The 20,535-nt window shown below is 41.4% G+C and overlaps 1 protein-coding gene across 1 annotated transcript; it reads right to left on the bottom strand.

The window, feature by feature from the left end:
* Window positions 1-40: 40 nt before the first annotated feature.
* Window positions 41-18,311, bottom strand: NUP50 (nucleoporin 50). The gene is made up of 8 exons (XM_062006963.1): window positions 17,945-18,311; window positions 15,006-15,084; window positions 13,574-13,657; window positions 11,291-11,486; window positions 9,457-10,116; window positions 8,381-8,459; window positions 6,016-6,134; window positions 41-4,069 (listed from the first exon to the last, which is right to left on the bottom strand). Exons 2-8 carry the CDS (start codon window positions 15,072-15,074, stop codon window positions 3,867-3,869), a joined length of 1,410 nt encoding a protein of 469 aa, XP_061862947.1. The 5' UTR covers window positions 15,075-15,084; window positions 17,945-18,311; the 3' UTR covers window positions 41-3,866.
* Window positions 18,312-20,535: the final 2,224 nt, after the last annotated feature.

Genomic DNA, 20,535 nt, shown 5'->3' with positions numbered 1-20,535 from the left:
TGCGCAGCATTTTCTGGGCCAGAGTTCACCCGAATGCAACTAATTGTAAAATCCATTTTATTAGTACAGTGTTACACAAAGTGAAAGGGATACAGACGAGATGCTTCTCTCCCCATTAATTTATTCACATTTTCCATGGATTTTTGTACACTTCCTCAATGTATTAGAACTACTGAAAACATTGTTACATGACAAATTATGCGAAACTTCCGTTTCCACTGAAAAATTCAGCACAGTTTGAAATCTATTAACAAATCATCACATTCAGCATTTTCATTGTACTAGCTCATGCCACTTGAAATTCTTTTAATGTCAGTTAATTTCTGCACACAGGCACCAGCTACAAAATTTTAGCAAATGCAAATAAGTTAAGGCATCAGAAATAAAGTCGTTAAGGACATTTTAAATGTTACTGTGCTGCAAAGGGAGCTGAAGTTCTTAACACTAAAGTGTACCTTCTAATTGATTTAATTTCTATAACATGTTCATTCAAACTGTAAACTTAAAACATTCACATCCATCAGCCAAAAGGGATTGCAGGAACATGCTGTTATGCTCCCAAATACAGAACTTGATTACCAAATAGAAAGCAAAACTCTGCATGTAGCAGTTTAGTATTGTAAAACAGAATTCAAACCAACTGCAATAATCTCCCTTTACAGATGATTGTGATAACTTAAAGAAGGAGTTTTGATTTTCTATTTTGGGGAAGTGAGAGAGAACAATTTCTAAGCAGCTGAAACTTCAAAATTACAGCAGAAGGAAGAATGTGTGATCCATAAGACATTCCAACACCTATGTACAGCTGAAACGGTGATGGCATTAACTCTAATTAGGGAAGAAGCTTGCATCTTTAACATCAGGTATCTGATATCCAGCTGTTCAGTATATTAAGTATCTATCAAGATAGAGGAATGCCTCATTAGAAATGGGATTCTGATCAAAATTCCTTCCTTGAGTAGCAGCACGTGCCACTTTGTTATAAAGCATTACTATTTTGATTTCTAAGCTCTCCACTAACTTTTAAGTCATTTTATGCCTTTGTTTCTACATAATCTTTTTACAGTATTTATGTATCTTAGTATCTCTTACCTAGAAACTGAAACATCATCAAAAGTTTAATAACAGTACCAAGAGAAGGGTTGTGCTTTATAACTGAACACCAAGTGAAAAGCATATAACTGACTTTTCCCGCTTCGTAGTTCAGATACTTGCACGGTCACTCTGAATGATAAATTATTTAAATCTCTAATTTGCAGTAACAATCTTCCTTATTCTTTTAGTGGCAACTTTTCCCACATTAAAAGTATGCATAAACATACAGTTGTAAGCATTTTATGTTCTAATTCACACGATATTCCAAACTTATACCTTCCCCTGGCTTTACCGATAAACCCAGACATTGCTAGAGAATCAAGTTGTCTCATCTCAGTGAATCTTTCCCACAGCTAACAGAAGGTATGACTTGCTACCATGGATATTTTAAGTTTTAATTTTCCAGCTCATTTAATTATTATTCTGCTATTTTTTTTCTTTACTCTCTGCTCACCCTTGAGAGCATGACAGGAACCATTCTGTTTCCCAGCTTTACACGTGGGACAAATGCGTGCTTGCAAGCCAAACCCTAAGGCTGCCTCATTTCAGAGGCAAATCATAAGGATGCAGAGGGAGTTCAGTTTGTGTCTCAGTTAATTGGTCCATATTTCATCCATGAGTTTTTGGAGGTAACCAAATGCCAGCCCCAGACTACCCCTAGGCTCTGTAGAGAGCTGCTGGTGGCAAGGGCCACATAAGGAAGGTGCCTGTGGCACCCAGCGCTACTTATCACCTATAAACAAACCTTCCTGCGCTGAGACCTGCTTAAGACACTACAGCCAAAAGACAAATGCAAAATTCAGTGAGCCCTTGGACACGAAACCTGAGCCTGTAATAAAGCTTCAGGCCATGTTCTGCTTTCCCCTTGTACAAAATTAATATGGAAGCCTGCAGCTTTTGGCCTCCAGTAGACAGCGGCAGGATTTTGTTTAAGCAGCACAGCATTGTGAGGAAAGTAATGTCACTTACTCCTTATAGTCAAGTACTGAACCACATGCAAAGAAAAAAAAAAAGGCACCAGTTTGTATTTAAAATAGATTTAAATCTTATCTGAGCTCCCTTTATACCTGAACGTTACAAATGTGATTCCTGTAACCTCAGTGTAGCTGAAATGTGAGTAAAGGCTTCTGTTTTTAGTCAAGGGGGCTACAGATCCTGTGAAGTTTTTTCCTCCTTTTAGTTAAGAGGGGAAAAGAAAGGCGATAACCTGATTTGTGCAGTGAATGAGGACTCAAGGCAGGGAGAAGGCAAGATGTGCTGCACCCAATCAAATGGTGCTGCTCCTTTTTCCTTACCCATAGGATGCCACTACTGGGGACTTCCAGGCCCCCTTGGATCATGCTGCTTTTTCAAACAACTGGGTTTTTTTCTCTGCCTGTGCTGTATTAGTCAGAGGCAGGTTGGCACGTTTCTTCCACCTCCCTAAAAGTAGCCCGTGTGACAGATCAGAGCCGTTCAAGTTTAGCATTAGCATCTAGCTCTAGGGTAGTTTCCAGAGCTGGAAGCAAAGCAGAACAACTGATACAGGATTTCCAGCAAACAAGATCCAAAAAAGGGTTAAACAACTAAAGAAGGTCTGATAAAGTTGAGATAGAAATTGAGAACAGAATGATATCCTGATCCACCAATTATTGCCACAGGGTTAAAATTAACACAGCTGAAAACTAAGTTCTAGATTAATCCAGTGCTCCCTGCTTGCAATAAAAAGCTTGTCCTAGGGCTGCACATTCCTGCTTCACTTCATGTAATGCAGTGAAGCATGATAGTTTCAGCACATGGGAAAAATAATTACTCACACACACACACACAACATGCTTACACATGGATTCTTGGTAATGGTAATATGAAGTTCTATAAAAATCCCGACAGTTCTTTGTGAAGAGAGACATCTTCAAAAATGTACTAGTAGCAAGACAAGTACAACATTTACAACTCTGCCTCTGCTGAGTTTCAGTTTTAGCCCAAGGGCTTGGGGAAGATACCTCAGAGGCACCATAGTGGAAGCTCAACCCTTTGCCTCTGACTTGGTACAAGTCAGCGACTCAGCTGTGGCTGTGGTCCAAGATGAACAGTCTTCCAGTTGTCTGCTTGTACTATTGCACGTCATTAGCTTGATGCTACAGTAAGAACAGGACTGATAGTTCTTCTTTAAGAAACACTATTGTCAACAAGACTATGCAAGCAAGTTTTCTTATAGGAGATGTAGTCTCCAAGTCCCAAAAGCACAGGAGTCTGTAAGAGTTCAAACACAGTACAATACAGAATATTGTTGTTGCTGGGGCAGATTGTTGTCAACGAGTCTGAAAAATTAAAGTCTGTCCAGAATATGACAGGCCAATTTAAAATCTGCAATCTAGAAACATTTCCAATAGTTAAAACTTCAACATCCCACTTGCTCGAAACAAGAGGTTCTTGCATTGCACTGCAGTCTGTGAGGAAGCTCTGGTACACCACATTTTTGTTGTCTGGTTTCAGTCCCTTCAGTCGCATTGACTGGCGTTAAAAACATATGCTTTGATTTAAATCAATGTGCTTAATCCAGAAGAGGTCCCGTGTTTAGGATATTGAAAACTGAGGGAGCATGGTGCAACATCTGTGTTCTGTTAAAGCTTTTATTACCTATTTTAGCTTTGCCTCACAGAATTTCTCCATAATTCCTACAACAGTTCTTAACAGAGTAAAGAGTTAAGCATTCAAGTGAAGTTATGGAAGAAAAAAAAAGAGCAGCAGCAGTTTGGCAATAATTCCTCAAATCACCGACTGCAATTTATTTAAGCCTCCTTTTTCTCCAGTAAAATCTTGTGCAACTCATCTGCATCCTCGCTCGTTTTCACCCTTATTAACATAGTGACAGGAACAGTGGGATTCTTGTCATCGATCGGTGGGTTAGGAACACAAACTATAAGAACATTGTTTTTTCCGGTTCTTGTGCATGGCATCTTAGGTGGAATTAGAACATTCAACAGTATGTTTCCTGCATGGGAGGAGGAAAAACAATTAACAATTAGCAATTTTTCAGCTGTCACTGCAATACAGATGTTAGTAGAATTACTAAAGAGGGATTTAATTTTATGTTTGGAAGGAAGGCAATTCACAAATGTCATCTATACTTCTCTTATTCTTCCCTAAGCATCTGCTCATGGGCACTGTTCTCACAGATTTCACTCCTCATTAGGAACGAGGAAAATCTCTGAAAAAACATCCCCTCTTTTTTTTTTAAAAAGGGAGGAGGCTGAAGAATATCAAATGACAGTAGGACAGGCAGGAAAAAGGGGGCAAAGGAGTGGCAGCAAATGAGGACTTGAGTCACAGTGCTTAGTTTAGGCTTACGCAAATTACTCATTCTGACCAGCAGGCACAGTTCGTAAGCAGAAGCAAAATGTTAGCCTTAACACACACACACACACAGACACGTTAATCTAAAACTGGACAAGCTACTGTAGGGTAAGTTCTTTGTATCCTCACATCGTCCAACACATCTGATGTGGTCTACCACTGGGTTACTAACAGCAGCTCTACATCAGCTTGTTAAATTATTGTGTAGTGAGATTCGACAGCTTCGGAATTAGTGGTCTATTAAAACAGTTGCAAACAAACTCAAATCTGCTTCCACGGAAGAGGCACACATTTTGTAAACCTGGTAAACAGTTCAGAACACGGTAGTAGTATTTAGGGAAAAGTCAGTCTTCGCCTTCCTTTCCAGTTCAGTTTTTCAACACAGTGAGATTTTAGGAAAAGGACTATAGCACTGTGTGAAGATAGCAAAAAGGAAAGTGTGCATCACTATGACTGCAGCAGCTTCTGGAAACCAATGCTTGGAAACATCAAGCCGAAATGTCTTAGTGTATAAGCTGAAGAAACAGGAAAGATTTTCTATACATCACCTCAGATGAAGGTAGAGGGAACATAAATCAACATCGCAAAAATTAGCATCAGCTGAGTGAAGATCGAGACTTGTGTTAAAGAACAGGTAACTTGGAGAAACCAAGTTTTCATCTGCTCTCTTCAACACATTAAAATCCCCAAGGAAATGCTGAAAGCACTGACCATACATCTGCCTTCAGTTTTATCACTAAAAACCACCCTTTATTGTGTCTTGGGGAAGTTGCCAGGCACATGTGAAACCCACAAGCAAGTCTGTTGAAATTGGGTACCGAAGCGTAGCAAAGTTTCTCAAGAATGAATACCCAAACCACTGAATTGCACAATTTGAGTGTGTAAACACTTCAGTCAGAACACTGCACCTTGAAAACTGTAATACATCAAGTCCTCCTGACTTCTAAATGCAAAGTATCGGTTGTTTTTTTTCCTCTCAAATTAGCTGTATGTGTTAATGTTCATCTCAGAAGATAGTCTGAGAACTACCACACTACGTTACTCTAATCCTACTGTTTTGCAATCCAACTGACAAGAGCTTGACCCAGGTTCCCCAGCTGTGCTTCAGCAGACACTGCTAGAGCACTGAATGCAGCAGACTCCTGCCTGCCTGACCTTTGGAATGCTCACCTTTGCCCCTAGGATGCAGAAGGAACTGCATGCAAACAACAGCTGGCCTCAATCTCAAGCGTAAAAGTTGTCCCTCTTTATTCACCACACCTCATACATGTATACTTCACTGTGGATTTTTAGCCACGCTTCAAAACCACTCAACAGGTATGGGACAGAGAAAAGCGAGTTAAAAGAGATGGGGGAAGAATACCCAAACATACACCATAACCTTTTACTTCCCTGCACTGCTTCATGTGCACTGTTTTGTAATACTCATTAGAGGCAGTCAATTCCTTGTTCAATACTGGAAATTACTCGAAACAAAACAAGGCTTTCACTAATTCTGTCTGTTCTTCTGTGTAATAAAAAAAAATCCTAACGCATAGCAAAGAATTTCACATCAAGTCTTGCTATTAGAAGAAATTTACTGACCTAAATTGGTATCCGCTCGGACTAGGAGTTGAGTTTTTTCATTTCCTGCGGGTTTTAAGTGTAAAGTTCCTACACCTTTTTCTTTAAATTCATTATCCTTTTTGTAGAACAGTTTACACCTGTGGAAAACAAAACAAAAAAATAACCTTGTTTGTGATGAGATGTATCTGATTGAATATAAAGATATCTCCCAAATACACATGTATGTATACACCAGACTTGCACTAAGCCAATAGTTCAATAATCAGCAGTCAACATGCTGGGACTAGCATAAATCTTTCTTCTTCCTGACTTTGTCCTGTTCTGGGCCCCTCAGGTCAAGGATGACAGGGAGCAGCATGAGTTCAGCGCAGGGCCATAAAGTTGATTAAGGGAAACCCACGTGGACAAGTTCCTGTATGACCTACTCTAGGTGCCCCTGCTCTGGCAAGAGGTTTGGAGATGATCTTTCGAGGTCCCTTCCAGTCCTTAACATTCTGTGACTTTGTTTCATGTGCTAACAGATAGAACTTCCAGTTCAGAAAGTTAATTATTTCCTCAGTATTGAAATGAAAATCTTATTACTTTCAGGGAAAGGTAAAATGCACAGCTACCTGTACCTAGGGTATATAAGGAGGAATAATTGTAAGCTACTGTTTAAAAACACTAATTACCAAACCATAAAAACTTGCTGTATCATTCTGAAGTTATAATACAACTTTTACATAAAACTTATAACATTTTTAAAGTGAAGCTCTAATGCACCTAATGGCATTCTTCATAAATTAGCATGTACCTTCTCTCAGACAAAGCAAATGACTTTTTTTAGGACAAGTTCTGTTGTAACTGTTAAGCACACAATGCAATTACCTGGATGACTGAACACGCTTTGAAAAATTGCTTCTACTAGAGCCAGTCTCATTTTGAACTTAGGAGTACAACTTGTTCACTCCTTTGTACAACAATCAGCATTTTCCAACTGAAGAGTCTTATTTTAGGCTGTGCAAATAGCTGAGCACCTGACCTATTCTTCTCACATATGGTGGGAACAAGCCCTTGTCATGGTTTAGCAAGGAGCCACTTTTGCTTGGTAACAGGAGGAGGGGGTTGCAGTGAAGACCCGGTAAAGAGTTCTTGGACTTTCCCCCAGCTCCTGGGTTCAGACCCACCTCTGGCCTGCTGGGCCAATCTGGCGCCTCTGCCATCACTATTTAGAGACAGGAATTTGAAGTGCTTGGGAGGAGGTCTAAGAGTGGTACAAGATGGAGGAGACCACACAGACCCCACAGTCAGAGAAGGAGGAAGGAAGGGGGAGCACCAGACCACAAACCCCTCTGCAAACCACGGTGAGAACACGGGCTGTGCCCCTGCAACCCATTGGAGGGCCATGGCAGGCCTGAGAGCCACCAGCAGCTCTGTGTGAGTGTGTCCAGATGGGCAGGAGACTGGGTGAGGAGGTGGCCATGGTACAGACTGTGCTGGAAAGCCTGAGAGTCACAGAGCAGACCCATGAGAGGCAGAAAGGAGCTGCAGCCTCTGGAATGAATGCACATTGGAGTGGCCCATCCAGGGCTGCTGTGTGTGTGAGGTACCTCACGGAGGAGCAGGGAGGCCTGACACAGAGCCCACCTGCCCTAAGGAGAGACAAACAACAGAAGCCATCAGGAATAGACTGACTGAAACCCCCACTCCATGGCCCCCTGAGCTCTTCAGCGGTGGAGGAGATAAAGACACTAGGATCAGGGCTCTGAGCCCAGGCAAAGGGGAAGAGTGGGGGAGAAGGTGGTCTTAAAGGGCTGGTTGTGCTCTTCATTGTTGTACCACTCTGTGTTTTGTGTTGGTTATGTTTTGGGGTTTTATGGTTATGGTTTAGTTGGTGTTGCATTAAATTATTTTCTGTTTTCTTGCCCAAGCTGAGTAGTCTGGTGTGTTTTGTCCTGGACCATAAGCGGCAATTAAGCCCTTTGGCAATTCTCAAGCCTTTGGTACTTGAGGCTAATCATGGTCTTTGGTCCCTTGATGGGCCTAAACCAGGACAAGACCATGTCGCCCTAAAATTTAAACTTACAAAACCTGAAGGCAGAGGCATCATCTTCATTTGTAAAAAAAAATTCTCAGAAGTAGAACACAAACTAGCCATCAGTGCCGTGTCTAAGATATGCAAGAATTTCAGTACAGCCTTACACATTCTCTGCTGCAATTAACTTTTTTTACAAGTGGAACTTCATATTCTTTACAGTTTCCAAACAAGCTTTATTAACTAGGAAGCCGAGAACACGTACGTCATTAGTTGTGCACTGCAGTGGTGAATAATAGCAACATGCAGGTAGAAATTTCATTCTCCAAGTTAGAATTCTATTTACTACTCCAAGTTAAAGTCACTTACTTCTTTGAGTAGAAAGCATCTTCCTCTTTTATTTCATTAACAATGACTTTTGGTGGCTCTTCATCTTCCTCTTCTCCTCCTTTAAATAACAAGTTGTCATACATTAACATTGTGAACACATAATCTGGAAGGTCTGTTTGGCATTCTATGAGAACTAGCTTATACATGCCCTATTTGATACATGTGGCCCGTCAACAATTGACAAACTACGTTTATGTCAATGTGGGCTCTGAAGCAGCTTCAGCAACAGAAAAGAAAAAGTCTTACTTTCCTGTCATCCAGCCACATCCCTCAAGGAACTTTATGCTTATCTTCAATTTGAAGGGGCTGAAAATACCTACCCTCCCACACAAACAAAACAAAAAAATATAAAGCTGAACAAGTCAAACTGAAGTCAAAACTTTCTGTCAGTTATACCATTTCAAATAATAGTCTCCATAACGGAGTCCTAGTAAAGCATAATAAATACTTCCAACAGACAGGTTTAATTTAGGGGGGAACTGAATTCATTGCAGAATGGAAAGCAGAGAGACAGCAGCAGAATTATACCTTTCCAGTCCCTCAACTGCTAGGATTTCCATCAGCTTACCGTTCCCAGCTTAGGTAAATGGCAGAGTATGTAGGGTAGTATGTAGCTTTATTCATCTTAGTTATATTAAAATGTATGAAATTGTTCCGTATGTTACCCATTTTACTGAGGGGATCTCTTGATAAACTTGCTGGGAAAAGGAGCAGTTCTGAAGTGTCCTCAAGGCTCCAAGGTGAACATACTAATTGCTTTAAATTTCATCACGTCTTGTATTCAGGTACAGAATAGTATTCTATTGCAGAATGTGTAATTCTGGCAGAAATACATATGTTTCTATATACCTCTGGTGTTGAGCAGTATACAAGACTGAGATGATTTCCAGATTAGTGGTACAGTTTTGCACTTTCAAATTCAAGACCAATTACAATCTAGTTCAAATTAGTTATTATCTCTGCAGTATTAAGTCACATATATTCACAGCTTACTATTAAAATCTCACATACACTCATAGCTTACCATTAAAATCATAATTTTAAATAGAGTTTACCTTTATCGTCATTACTGACGCTTTCTGTCTGAGCTTCCAATATATTGGTGGACGCTGCAGTGACAGATTTAGCCTGGTTTGTGTCTTTTCCAAACAGACCTGAATTCCCAGGAGAAAAGGAGAAACTACTAAGTGTTCCTGAACCAAGGGAACCCAAAACAGAACTGTCGACGCTCTTGCCAAAATTAAATGAGACGGTTGATGTAGCTCCTAATGAATGGTCTTTTTTTTCCAACGCAGTTTCAGATTTCTTGTCCGAGGTATCCTCAGTTTTGGTGTTAAACAAAAACATTGAGCCTTGCTGTAGCTTTGAGCTCCCAAACGCAGAAACAGATTGAGAGCCTGGTGTCTTGTTGCCATCGTTTTCAGAGCCACTATCGCTACTGCTTCCGTGTTGCTGCTCAATATTTGCTAAATACTTCTCATAGTCTCTGAAGATGGGTGTCAGGTCACATAGTGGGTTTGTGTTTACATGCTTAACTATCCAGTCACGCACTGAACAGTTTAAAGCTGCTAACTGTTTGTGGTAAACACTAGAGCTACAAACTTTACTCTGCGCATAGCCAGATGAGGATGGTTGACTTCCCCCATTAGCTTTTGGGCTTGCAGCCTTTTTCTCAGTAAATGCAGTAGTAGTAGGACCATTTGACACCGTGGATCCTATTAGGAGAAAAACATGGTTTAGCACTTTTTTCCTGGAAAGCAAGAGTTCCCATAAAAGCCTAACTAATTTTCTCAATATTTCATTATCAAATCATTCATTCTTGCTCAGTTATGTACCTTCTCTTGTATCACAACACTGTGTACCAGACACTGTGGTACAAGAAAACGTGCTGTTAAACAGATATAAGCTTGCTATGTTTAGAAAAATTAATTAGTTCAGGGGTAGACAAAAATACAAAGAGCACAATACTGTTAAAATCCCCACAACCATACAGTCAAATAAAACCCAAAATTCAAAGAAATGTTGTATAGAATAACATTAAAACAAGAGTTTCGTATTCTACCAGAACCTCCAAAATCTTAATTCAAGCTTTACAAAGTTGTAACAGTTATTAAAATGAAGTATTGCATTATCTCCTGCTACTTGTGCTTTACACACTAGCCTGTGATTTCACACGTTTTTTGAGTAGTTTCCATATAAAAACAGTAACAAACAAATTCAGAAATTCCTCATTAAATTTAAGTTTCTCCTAATTTAGTCAAGCTCACTGTAAACTAAAGTTATTCTAAACTTAAAATTCCCCCACTACTGTTCTGAGGCATGCTGACTGTGAAACACTGTGGCGTGGTTAACATTTCCACGTCTCCAACACGAAGGGATAGTTCTAATTCCTCATGGACTATCAAAGTTAGACTTGAAATATTTCAAGTGATTTCAAACACAGGTATAAACGTAACAGATAAAATTCTAGCAAGACTGTTTGCAATATAAGATGTACAGGGAAAAAACAAGTCAAGAGTAGCTACGCAGTGTATATTTACCAAAGAAATGCAAAAAATACAGAAACAAGACCTTAAAAAAACAGAAGTTACACGAGGAAACTGCAGACCTACTAAATGGGCATTTTAAATTATCTTTTTTTAAAAAAAATTAAATTCTGAGAATTGGAACATTTAACTGGAACATGTTATCAGCTGTTTTGTACTATTCAGCAAGTATCTTACGCCAATGTCTTCCATTCTCATTTCTGCCTATAAAGCTTTTACTTTCAGTATTAGATGAAATATCAATTTAGTTTCCACCTCTTAAAACTGCGTGCATTTCATAATTTATGCCTTGAATTTTATGTCTAAATTTGTTGATAAATACGTATGGTTATTTAAAACTTACCAAATGCTGATTGTGTTTCAGAGGTGGTCGTTAAACTGCTGAAAGTAGGAGTGCTAGAGATGCTACTGCTTCCATTAGACAGCCCTTCTAAAGGCTTTATTGCTGCACCATTACCAAATCCGCTGAAACCACCTCCTCCTTTTCCAGAAGGCAATATAAAGCCTTTAAACCCTTTAAAAGCTCCCCCACTTTCAGACTAGGGAAGGAAAAACAAAAAAGAGAGACAATGAGCTACATACATCTCCATAAAAATCCTGTTGTCACTTGATACTTGATTTTGCCCTGGTTCAGTGTGTCATTTCAGGCATTATAGCTATGTAAACAAAGTTAATAGCTTCCTCATGACACATCTTGCTGCTATTTTTAAGGGACTCAGATGTTTGGTATTGAAAATAAACTAGATCTAGGAAGTGGATACATAAAAGTCGTTCAGAGCAGCGGATGTGTTTGCCTATTTGGACATTCACAGCATCTTGTTTTCTTTCAGTAATGACATAGCAATATACAAATGCAGGTTTATTTTCAGCAACTTTGAACTTTTACTGCCACCAAGTACAGATGAACACTTCAGGCCACTCACCAAAGCAACGTACTTTATAGCTACCTGTGTAACATTTACCAAAAATATTCCAATCCAACTGATAGGAAAAAAAAAAAAAAAAGGTAGGCTGTACTTGATAACACAGCATGTCTGCTTTCTGCAGCCTTTTTGTTCCCTAGTTCTGGACACTATCTTTACAACCATATTATTTTATGACATGGTTCCTTCCATGTTTTTAAAAGATACAATGTGATTAACATGCAAATAGGTGCTGCCACTTTTAGGTATTACATAAAATGTCTTTTGGGGTAATGAGCACTTACTACTAGAAGTGAAACTTCAATGCTTATGGACAGCCAGAGGAAAAGGAGACTTGCTTCAGAATTTCAACTCCTTTTTCCACTAAAGAAATGGCAAAATTTATCAATTTTAAGTTCCATTCTACTATCCGGCTTTCTGGGTACGGGCTCCCTTTTAATGGTTTCCCTTTATGTTTTACCATTTCCAGTGTAGTCCTCCATTTCTCATTTCTATTTATCCTATTCTCATTTTTATTCTCTCTCTCTTTGGTCAGACCTACCTACCTTTCTCTCTGGACATTCAAGTTAAACTGCAGTCTTTGTCATTGCAGCATTCTGCTTGTTCCTTTTAGGAACATCATCAAAATTCAAGTTTACCTTTTTGTAAATATTTCACAGGTTTCTTATGCAACCTCAGCTGTCCTGCCATCTCTTCTGCTTTTTAACTTTGTCTAGTCTATCCTAGCTCTTTCCACCTTTGATCTCCAACAGCTATCTCCCAGCCTCCTGACTATTCTACAATCATCTGGTCCCCTTTCCCAGCCAATTGTTTTTCACATTGCAATTGCCCCTGAATGCCTCCTGTTCAAATTGTGGTTTATTTCTTGTAACACCTCTTCCCAGTACAATTCTTTCATTAACCGCACCCTCTACCACATTTGTAGTAAAAACTACTACAGGCCAAAATGGGATAGGACAACTTCCTCATTCATGTTGCTTGGGTATCAGAAAGAAAATTGGAAGCCCGTGCCTAGTCCCAGTCCAAACACAATCTGAGTGACAGGTAAAGTTTCTGTCTTATTTTTGATAGGGCACATGTCCTGTTGAAAGAATGTTTCCTCAGAAGGCAGATACAACAAAGCATCTGTCAAAGATTTCTGAAAGGACTAGTTTTACTGGACTTGTTTAATGCCCTTCACAGGGACTAAACCCAAAATGAAGGCCACCTTCCTTTCAGTTTTCAATTTGTTACTGCAAAGAGTAGGTGGCACTAAAGCTCTTCACAGAGGAGAAAAAAGAAAAAAAAAAAAAGTAGCAGCATTCTTAATAAAAGCTATCTTTTCCATTCTCAGATCACCTTAATATTATGGCTTTAGGGAGCACCTGCCTGAGATACTGCCCAGCCCTCCAAGCATGGATACCTAGTAACTTCTCAAGCTTCCATCCCTGCCAAAAATGGAGCCGAGAACATGTCTGAAACATTCCACGTTTATACTCCAAAAACACATATCTCTCTTCACCCAGTCAATACTAGTGATACCCATTTTTTATTCCAGCCTTATTCTTGCTGTGGAACGGTAAGAAAGAATTTGCAGGTATGAGCTGACTAGTTGCCTGTACCTTCTAAATAGCAGCTTTATTACAAGCACAAAAACCTGGTCACAGATGTCATACTTTGCAACCGAGTCAAACTCCAACACCAATACTCAGTGATTACGTTACCTCTGATCCAACATTTCGGCGCTTTGCCTTTTTAATAGCTCTGTTCTTCAAGACTTCTTCACTGGCTACTGAGAATGTTCCCACCTTTAAGAGGAGGTTAAGGAATCATTAGTGAAAAGTTATTTAAATTCTTAGAATGCATAAAGTCATAGTATAAAGAGATGTCTGAGATCAGTTTTTAAACCCAAATGTTAACACTGCTCCCTAATAAAAAAGGGAAGAAGTAAATGAACACTCAGAAAATACAGCAGCGTGCACAGCTTGCCAGCTACTTGGAAAATAGTTGCTACTTTCAAAACTCTGTCATTTTTGTTCTGCATTCCATTTCCCTTTGTGAAATCTCAATTTTATTATGACAAATAATTAATAGAGTTTTTTTAAAGACAGCTGTAAGATATCTTTGCTTATTGCAATCTTCAGTTTGGAGAAGGTATAGAGATGTATGATGTAAGTAAATCACAACCAGTCTGCTGTAGCTCAAGTATCAGCAAAGGCAGCTAATAGCTAATTACTACCCTGTAATACATAAGGAAATTACATTAAAATTTCCAGAACGATACTTTCAGTTTTCTTTCTCACACTTTATAGGCCTAAACATTTAATACTTTCAGTAGCAAAGAAGCTAGCAGTTTCTTGAGAGATAGTATATGAGCCACGAGTAAATGTGAGATATCAAACACGGAAAAAATCTTTTTGTACAATCAGATTAAATGTATCATTTCACTGTTTGCTTAATTCCTCTGGCTGTGTAGGGACATTCAGGTAAGCACACCAACTTAACCTATTTCTGAAATTCATTATTATTGACCTTTTTAAAAAAATAAAGACACAAAATGTGAAGAAAATTTCTCTCAGAAAACCAAAACTTCTTTTCCTGTGAACTCATCCATCACACATTTAAGAAGTTCAAAAGCATTATGCATTTTAACAAGCCTGGGATTCCCTTTAGAAATGTAAAGTTCCTTCCCCTTGAGCTGCTGATGTAATTCTAATTGTTAAAAGCTGCTTTGCCATATGGCCTGCTTATATTGGGATCTTGAGGGGGAAAAAAACTACACTTCCAACCAACTTTAGGTAGATTTCACCCATAAAACAAATAGCACATCTAAATAACTACCTTATTACCTGCAGGCAAGTGAGAAATATTTGAGGATGGGGTGATGCTTTTCTCAGTGATGGGACATGGGGTAATAGACATAAACCCAAGAAGTTCCACTTAAGGAAAAACTTCCTTCCTGTGAGGGAGCCCTGGCACAAGATGTCCAGCGAGGGTGTGAAGTCTCCTTCTCTGGAGGTTTCCAAACCTGTCTGGATGCATTCCTGAGTGACCTGATCTAGGTGGACCTGCTTTAGCAGAGGGCTTCAACTAGATGACCTTTAGAGGTCCCTTCCAACCCCTACCAGTCTGTGATTCTGTGAATAACTATCTTACCTCCTCAGCTTCATCCTCCTGATCCCAGTTTCTGTCGGTCAGTTCCTTTTCTGCAATTCGCTTTGCCATTTTTCCACACCTGTGTGGAAGAAATACATTTAAAATCATAAATAAAATAAGAAATTAAATTCTAAGTATCAATGATCCTCAATTTTCAATACTTAGAACAAATAATGGGAATAAGTTAATATAAAAGAAGGTCAAAACTGGAATAACAGTTTAAAACCAAGTGTTTCCAACTACTGCTGTGGCAACAACAATCAACAGCACTTGAGATTAAAGCTGCGGCAATAAATCATGTTTGCTCTTGAATTTAAGAAACAATAGGAACATGCAAGTCAATTGTACTCTTCTTTAGCAGCAACGCTGGCTACAGAATTTCCTTTCACTCCCATAACCCATGTACCTGGTCACCAATTACACTGAAGAACTGCAAAATCCAAAAATATGGAAAAAAAAAATCAGGTTTAGATATTCCATATTCCCCTCTATCTTGCCTCAGGATACTCATATAAGCAGCAAGAGAAAACTAAGTTACTTCACAGCATCTAAAATAAACATCGATGAAGAGCTACTGAAGCAACTGGACGGTGGAAGACTTTCCTACAAAGTTTGGTATTGGTGGAATATTACTAATTGGAATTTTGAAAAACTCTACTACAAATAAATTGGATTACTTTTCCCCTAAAGGACACATAAAGCAGTTAGAGCAATTCCTGTAAGCAGCAAATCATCACTTTGCTAGTTATCTCTGCAATGTAAAGAAAAATCAGCTTCAGAGGAAGAAGGTCTGTAATAGTTTTGATTTCCATTTTATTAATGTACAAGTTATCAGCTGTGTACAAAATCACAAAAATAATCTAGGTATGGTATTTTTTAACTGAAAGACCTGGCAAGCATTTTAGATGAAAAAAATTTACTATATCGTCTGGCACTAAATATGAAAACTTTTCAAAACAAAGACGTAGTTTTGCAGCAATTTAAGACTCAAGAGAGCAAAACATTACAATTCTTCACAAAGCCCTCTTAAGACCTGTGCAGATAAAAAGAAAATTCCACAAATAGTTGAATTTGATAGCTGAAAATGACAGTAATATGTGCTTACACAACATCTTGTTTAGCCAATTAAATATTTTTAAACCAAACAGTAAATCCAGTTGCAGAGCAGTCTTACAGTCATCACACAAAGTCAGGAATTTTGGTCTGACACACTTCACAAATAAGGTCGAGGTTATTAGGATCTTTCAGAAGTACCATGACAAAAGACTGTTTTGTGTAAAAACTTTAAAAAGCCCTAATCCATAAAATCCTCAAAGCAGAAGTCCTACCATACCCTGCTTGATTCTCTGCAGACTTGGAAACTTCTAAAATACAGCCATGGGGAAAAAAAGAAAACACACACATCACACAAAAATAAACTACCACAATTTATTTCAAAGTCAAACTGGTTCCCTAGTTGAGTTTCTCACAAGGGTCTACAATACAAACACATGCAACTAGAGAAAGACAAGACTGCATCTCTTTGGCAGCAGCCAGAGCTCAAAGACTAGTAAAACCAAGAATTAAACCATCGGATTCCACAAAAGGTCAAACTACCACTCTTAACCCAGCCACTGAAGCATGACAAGCACACACTAGCAACCCTGTCCTCCACTAATAGCAGAGGGGAAAACTTGTCTGCCTTGACTTAGCACCTACCTGCACTTCTGTGATTTCCCTACAACAATACTGAAAACAAAACCAAACATATAAAGATAGGACTAGCAGGAGAATCCTAGACATTTTTTTCTAACCTATAAAACAAGAAGCAACACAAAACCACCTCTATCTGATAGTCACAACCTGCAAAAAGTTGTAGCAGCAAATGTTCTCAACAGGTTGAGAAAAGCGTAGTTTGAGAAACGCCTCTTAAAAAAAAAATGTTGAACTATTAAAATCTGTTTCAGTAACTACAGCTGCCCTACGTAATGCAGCACTTTTGAGAAGAAAACTCACTTTACTCTGCATCCCACAATATCACCTATCAGAGTGCTAAAAAACTTGCACTGTTGGAGCGGCCAACCTAAAACTAGGGGGCAGAAGCCGTCACTCCTATCTCCTCCCACTTTCAAGGAAGGCCGAAGGTGTGCGGTGCGGGGAAGCGCGAGGCGCCGCGCTGGTGCGGGGCACAAGAAGCCCGCGGCATTTCGGCGTGCGCAACAGCCGAGCTAGGAGCCCACCCGCCTTCCTCCTCTCCTGAGACTTTCGGTTTCCGCGTTGGCTCTTTCGGCTTAACACGTGAGGTGCCGCTCGCCTCCTTTTCCAAAGGCCTAGCTGCAATCAGTCCTCTGTTACATTCCAAGTTCTTTCTTTCCTCGCTCCTACCCCACATATTACTGAGCAGTTCTGCGCCTCTTAAGCGACTGGATGCACTTCTGCCCCCGCCCCAGTGCGGCTCGCCAAAATGCCATCGCCCCGCGGCACTGCGAGCCAGGCCCTAGAGAGCCGGTTGCCTCCGAGGGCGAACTCCCTTCCTCCTCAACATCCCTCCGGCTCGCGGTTCTCCTGTTGGAGGCCCCCCGGGTGACATTTGCGGCCGATTCGTCGCCTCTCCTCATCCCTGTTTGAAATCCACGCGCTTCCTTGAGGGAAGGCGACGGCAGCGCCCTGCCCGCGCCCGAGCGGGCACCCCCGCGGCGAGACGCGCGCCCGCCCGCCCCTCGTGGGACGCGCAGGCGGCCTGGCGCGTTAGGGAAGGTAGCAGCTCGCCAGGAACACGGACAATCTCTCTCCGCGGGCGCCGGTACGTCGCTAAGCACCCCACTGGGGCCGACTGCCGGCCTCACCGCTGCCCCGCGCTGCGTCTCGTCCCGTCCCCACCCCCCCCGGCCGCCGCGCACAGAAAAGGGAGCGAATGGGGGAGCAGAGGCGGGGGAGTAGAGAAGGGAGCCAGCACTTACCCTCGCGGGGTGTCTCCTCCTGGGCGCGGAGCTGCGGGGTCGTCCGGGCAGCTCTTCCCTGCGGCGCCGGGCTGCAAGGCCGGGGCTGCGGCGGGCAGGAGGCGGAGTCTCTTCGCAGGCTTCCCGGGCCCAGAGCCCCGCTCACCATCCCCGGCCGGGTCCTCTGTCCGTCTGCCGCCCGCCGACGTCGCTCAACCCGACGTCAGGGGCCGCCCTCTCGTCCCTTCCAAAAGACGGGGAAGAAATTGTTTTAAACAAGCAGCAGTACCGTCCGGCTGCGTCCCCTCCGGCCGCCGGCACCGCGCATGCGCCACTGTTCTCCCGCGGCCAGCGCCGGGGAAGGGGGGGGAGAGAGCAAGCCACGGCACCGGCGGCGGCCTCTAAGAGGGAGGTCACGTGTCTGCCGCGGCCCAATGGGAGGGTCTGTCTTGCCAACGGCCGGTCGGGCCGCGCATGCTCCCTCCGGAAGGCAGCGGGTCTCGCGCCGGCTGTTCGAATGCTTCGTCACGTGGCCGGCGCCCGCGGTTGGCCGCGCTCCCCCTGCCGGCGGAGGGTGGTGGGTGGTTGCTTGCCACTGGCCAATAAAGCCTCGGCTTGCTTAGTGTCTCCTTCCCTCGTGGCCTTTTCTCCCTGCGTTATAGTGGTGTGTGGGATTAGTGCTAGTGTGAGGCGGCTACGAGAGAAAGTGATGGCCTCTGCTATAGTTTCTGGTTGAAAACAGTGACTCCAACCCTTTTTGCATTGTGTACTGCCTTAGAAAGGTAACAGTAAAAATGAAGGCAGCCAGAGTAGCCCCAAAGCTGTAGTACTCATATCCTGTCCTAAGTACTAGTTTATAAAAGCAAAAAGCCTCAGGTATTCTCAGAATTCTGCAGTTTTAACTAGGCTTCCTCTGTCCAGGCTTCGTATGAAGTCTCTTCCCTGTTCCTTATTTCGTATTGTCTTCAGCTCAGTTTCCTTTAACTTTTGTCCCTTTACTTTTTCCTGTGCCATGCCCTCCCATATAGTCACTACTTTTTTTTCTTGATTGTCTTGTCCTCTCCCTCCATATGAACCTGTTTTGCTTTTTCACTTTTCCTTTGCTTTATATCCCATTTATATCTCATTTCTCAAGCACACTTCTTGCAAAGCTTTGTAGGGTTTGTATTTGTTGAGTAGTGCCTGCCACACAGAGGAGCCCCGTTCTTCCTTGGGTTAGTAGAAATTGACGTAACAAATTTCTGTAAGAACAGTTAAATAGTCAGTACAGGCTACCAAGGAAAAGTTGCTAGATATTCATCATTAGACCTTTTTAATTACAGGTTAATGACTGGTGGTTTATCCCTGGCTTGGTGCCAGGTGCCCACCAAAGTTATTCTATCACCCCCCCTCCTAAACTAGACAGGGATGAGTGAAATATAACAAAGGGTCCACAAGTCAAGATAAGGACAGAGAGATCACTTAGAAATTACTGTCACGGGCAAAACAGACTCAACTTGAGAGAAACTGTTTGGTTTATTAATAAACAGTACAAACAGAGTAGGGAAATGAGAATTAAAAACTGAACATTAAAAGACCTCACCCCACCCCTCCCTTCTTCCCAGGTCTCTACCTCCTGCCCACCAGTGGCACAGGGGAATGGAGGTTATGGTCATTTCATCACAAATGGTCTTTACTGCTGCTTCCTCTCAGGGGGAGGCCTCTTCACACTTCCCACTGCTGCAGTGTGGGGTCCCTCTCTCAATGAACTTACTCAACGTGTGTCTTTCCCAGGGGCTACAGTTCTTCATTAACTACCGCATCATGGATCTCATCCATGGGGGAAACAGTCCTTTGGGAATGAACTGGATCCCCCACAGGGTCACAAGGGTCCTGACAGCAAACCAGCTCTAGTGTGGGCTCCTCTCTCCACAAGTTCCCAGCTCCTGCCAGAAGCCTGCTCCAGCGTGGGTTTTCCACAGGTTCACAACCTCCTTTGGGCACCTTCCTGCTCTGGCGTAGGATTCTCTATGCCCTGCAGGTGGATCATTGCTCGTCCATAGGCCTTTATTGGGCTGCAGAGGCAGGGCCTGCCTCCCCATGGGCTGCACCATAGGTCACAGGGGAACAAGTTATGCTGTGCTAAAGTTAGACTTTACTTTTTTTTAAAGATTGAAGCATCAACTGGAGCTGAAGTAAACTTGGAAAAGAAGAGCTGATATTTTGGCACAGTTGTATAAATGTGTATTTTTCTGTTCATTTAAATCAGTAATTTTGACTACATTTTCAGGAATAGTTTTGTGCAAGTCCTTTGCTGGATCCCAAATTCTCTTACCCCGAGCACTGGAATAGTGACAGAAATAGTGTCCTGGCCCAAAACAAGACATCTGATGTCTCTAGTCAGCTTTTAACAATCATTTATGAACACATTTTGCCTGGTTTGTAATTACCTTGTAGTACAATAAAACAATTACACAAAATTACAAAACTATTTCTAAATAACTTCTACCATAAATTGAGTCATCTCTGCTTTATGTCACTTTGTTGTTGTTCCAATTCATGGGAGTTGGAAACCATATTCTTCCCAGAGTGCTTTCTTGTATCGTCTTGAAATATTGCTACCATCTGATGTG

Source organism: Colius striatus, chromosome 1 (assembly GCF_028858725.1).
Source record: "Colius striatus isolate bColStr4 chromosome 1, bColStr4.1.hap1, whole genome shotgun sequence".
Taxonomy (NCBI): Eukaryota; Metazoa; Chordata; class Aves; order Coliiformes; family Coliidae; genus Colius; species Colius striatus.
The sequence above is the reverse complement of the archived record's forward strand: the minus strand, read 5'-3'. Positions and strand labels throughout refer to the sequence as shown.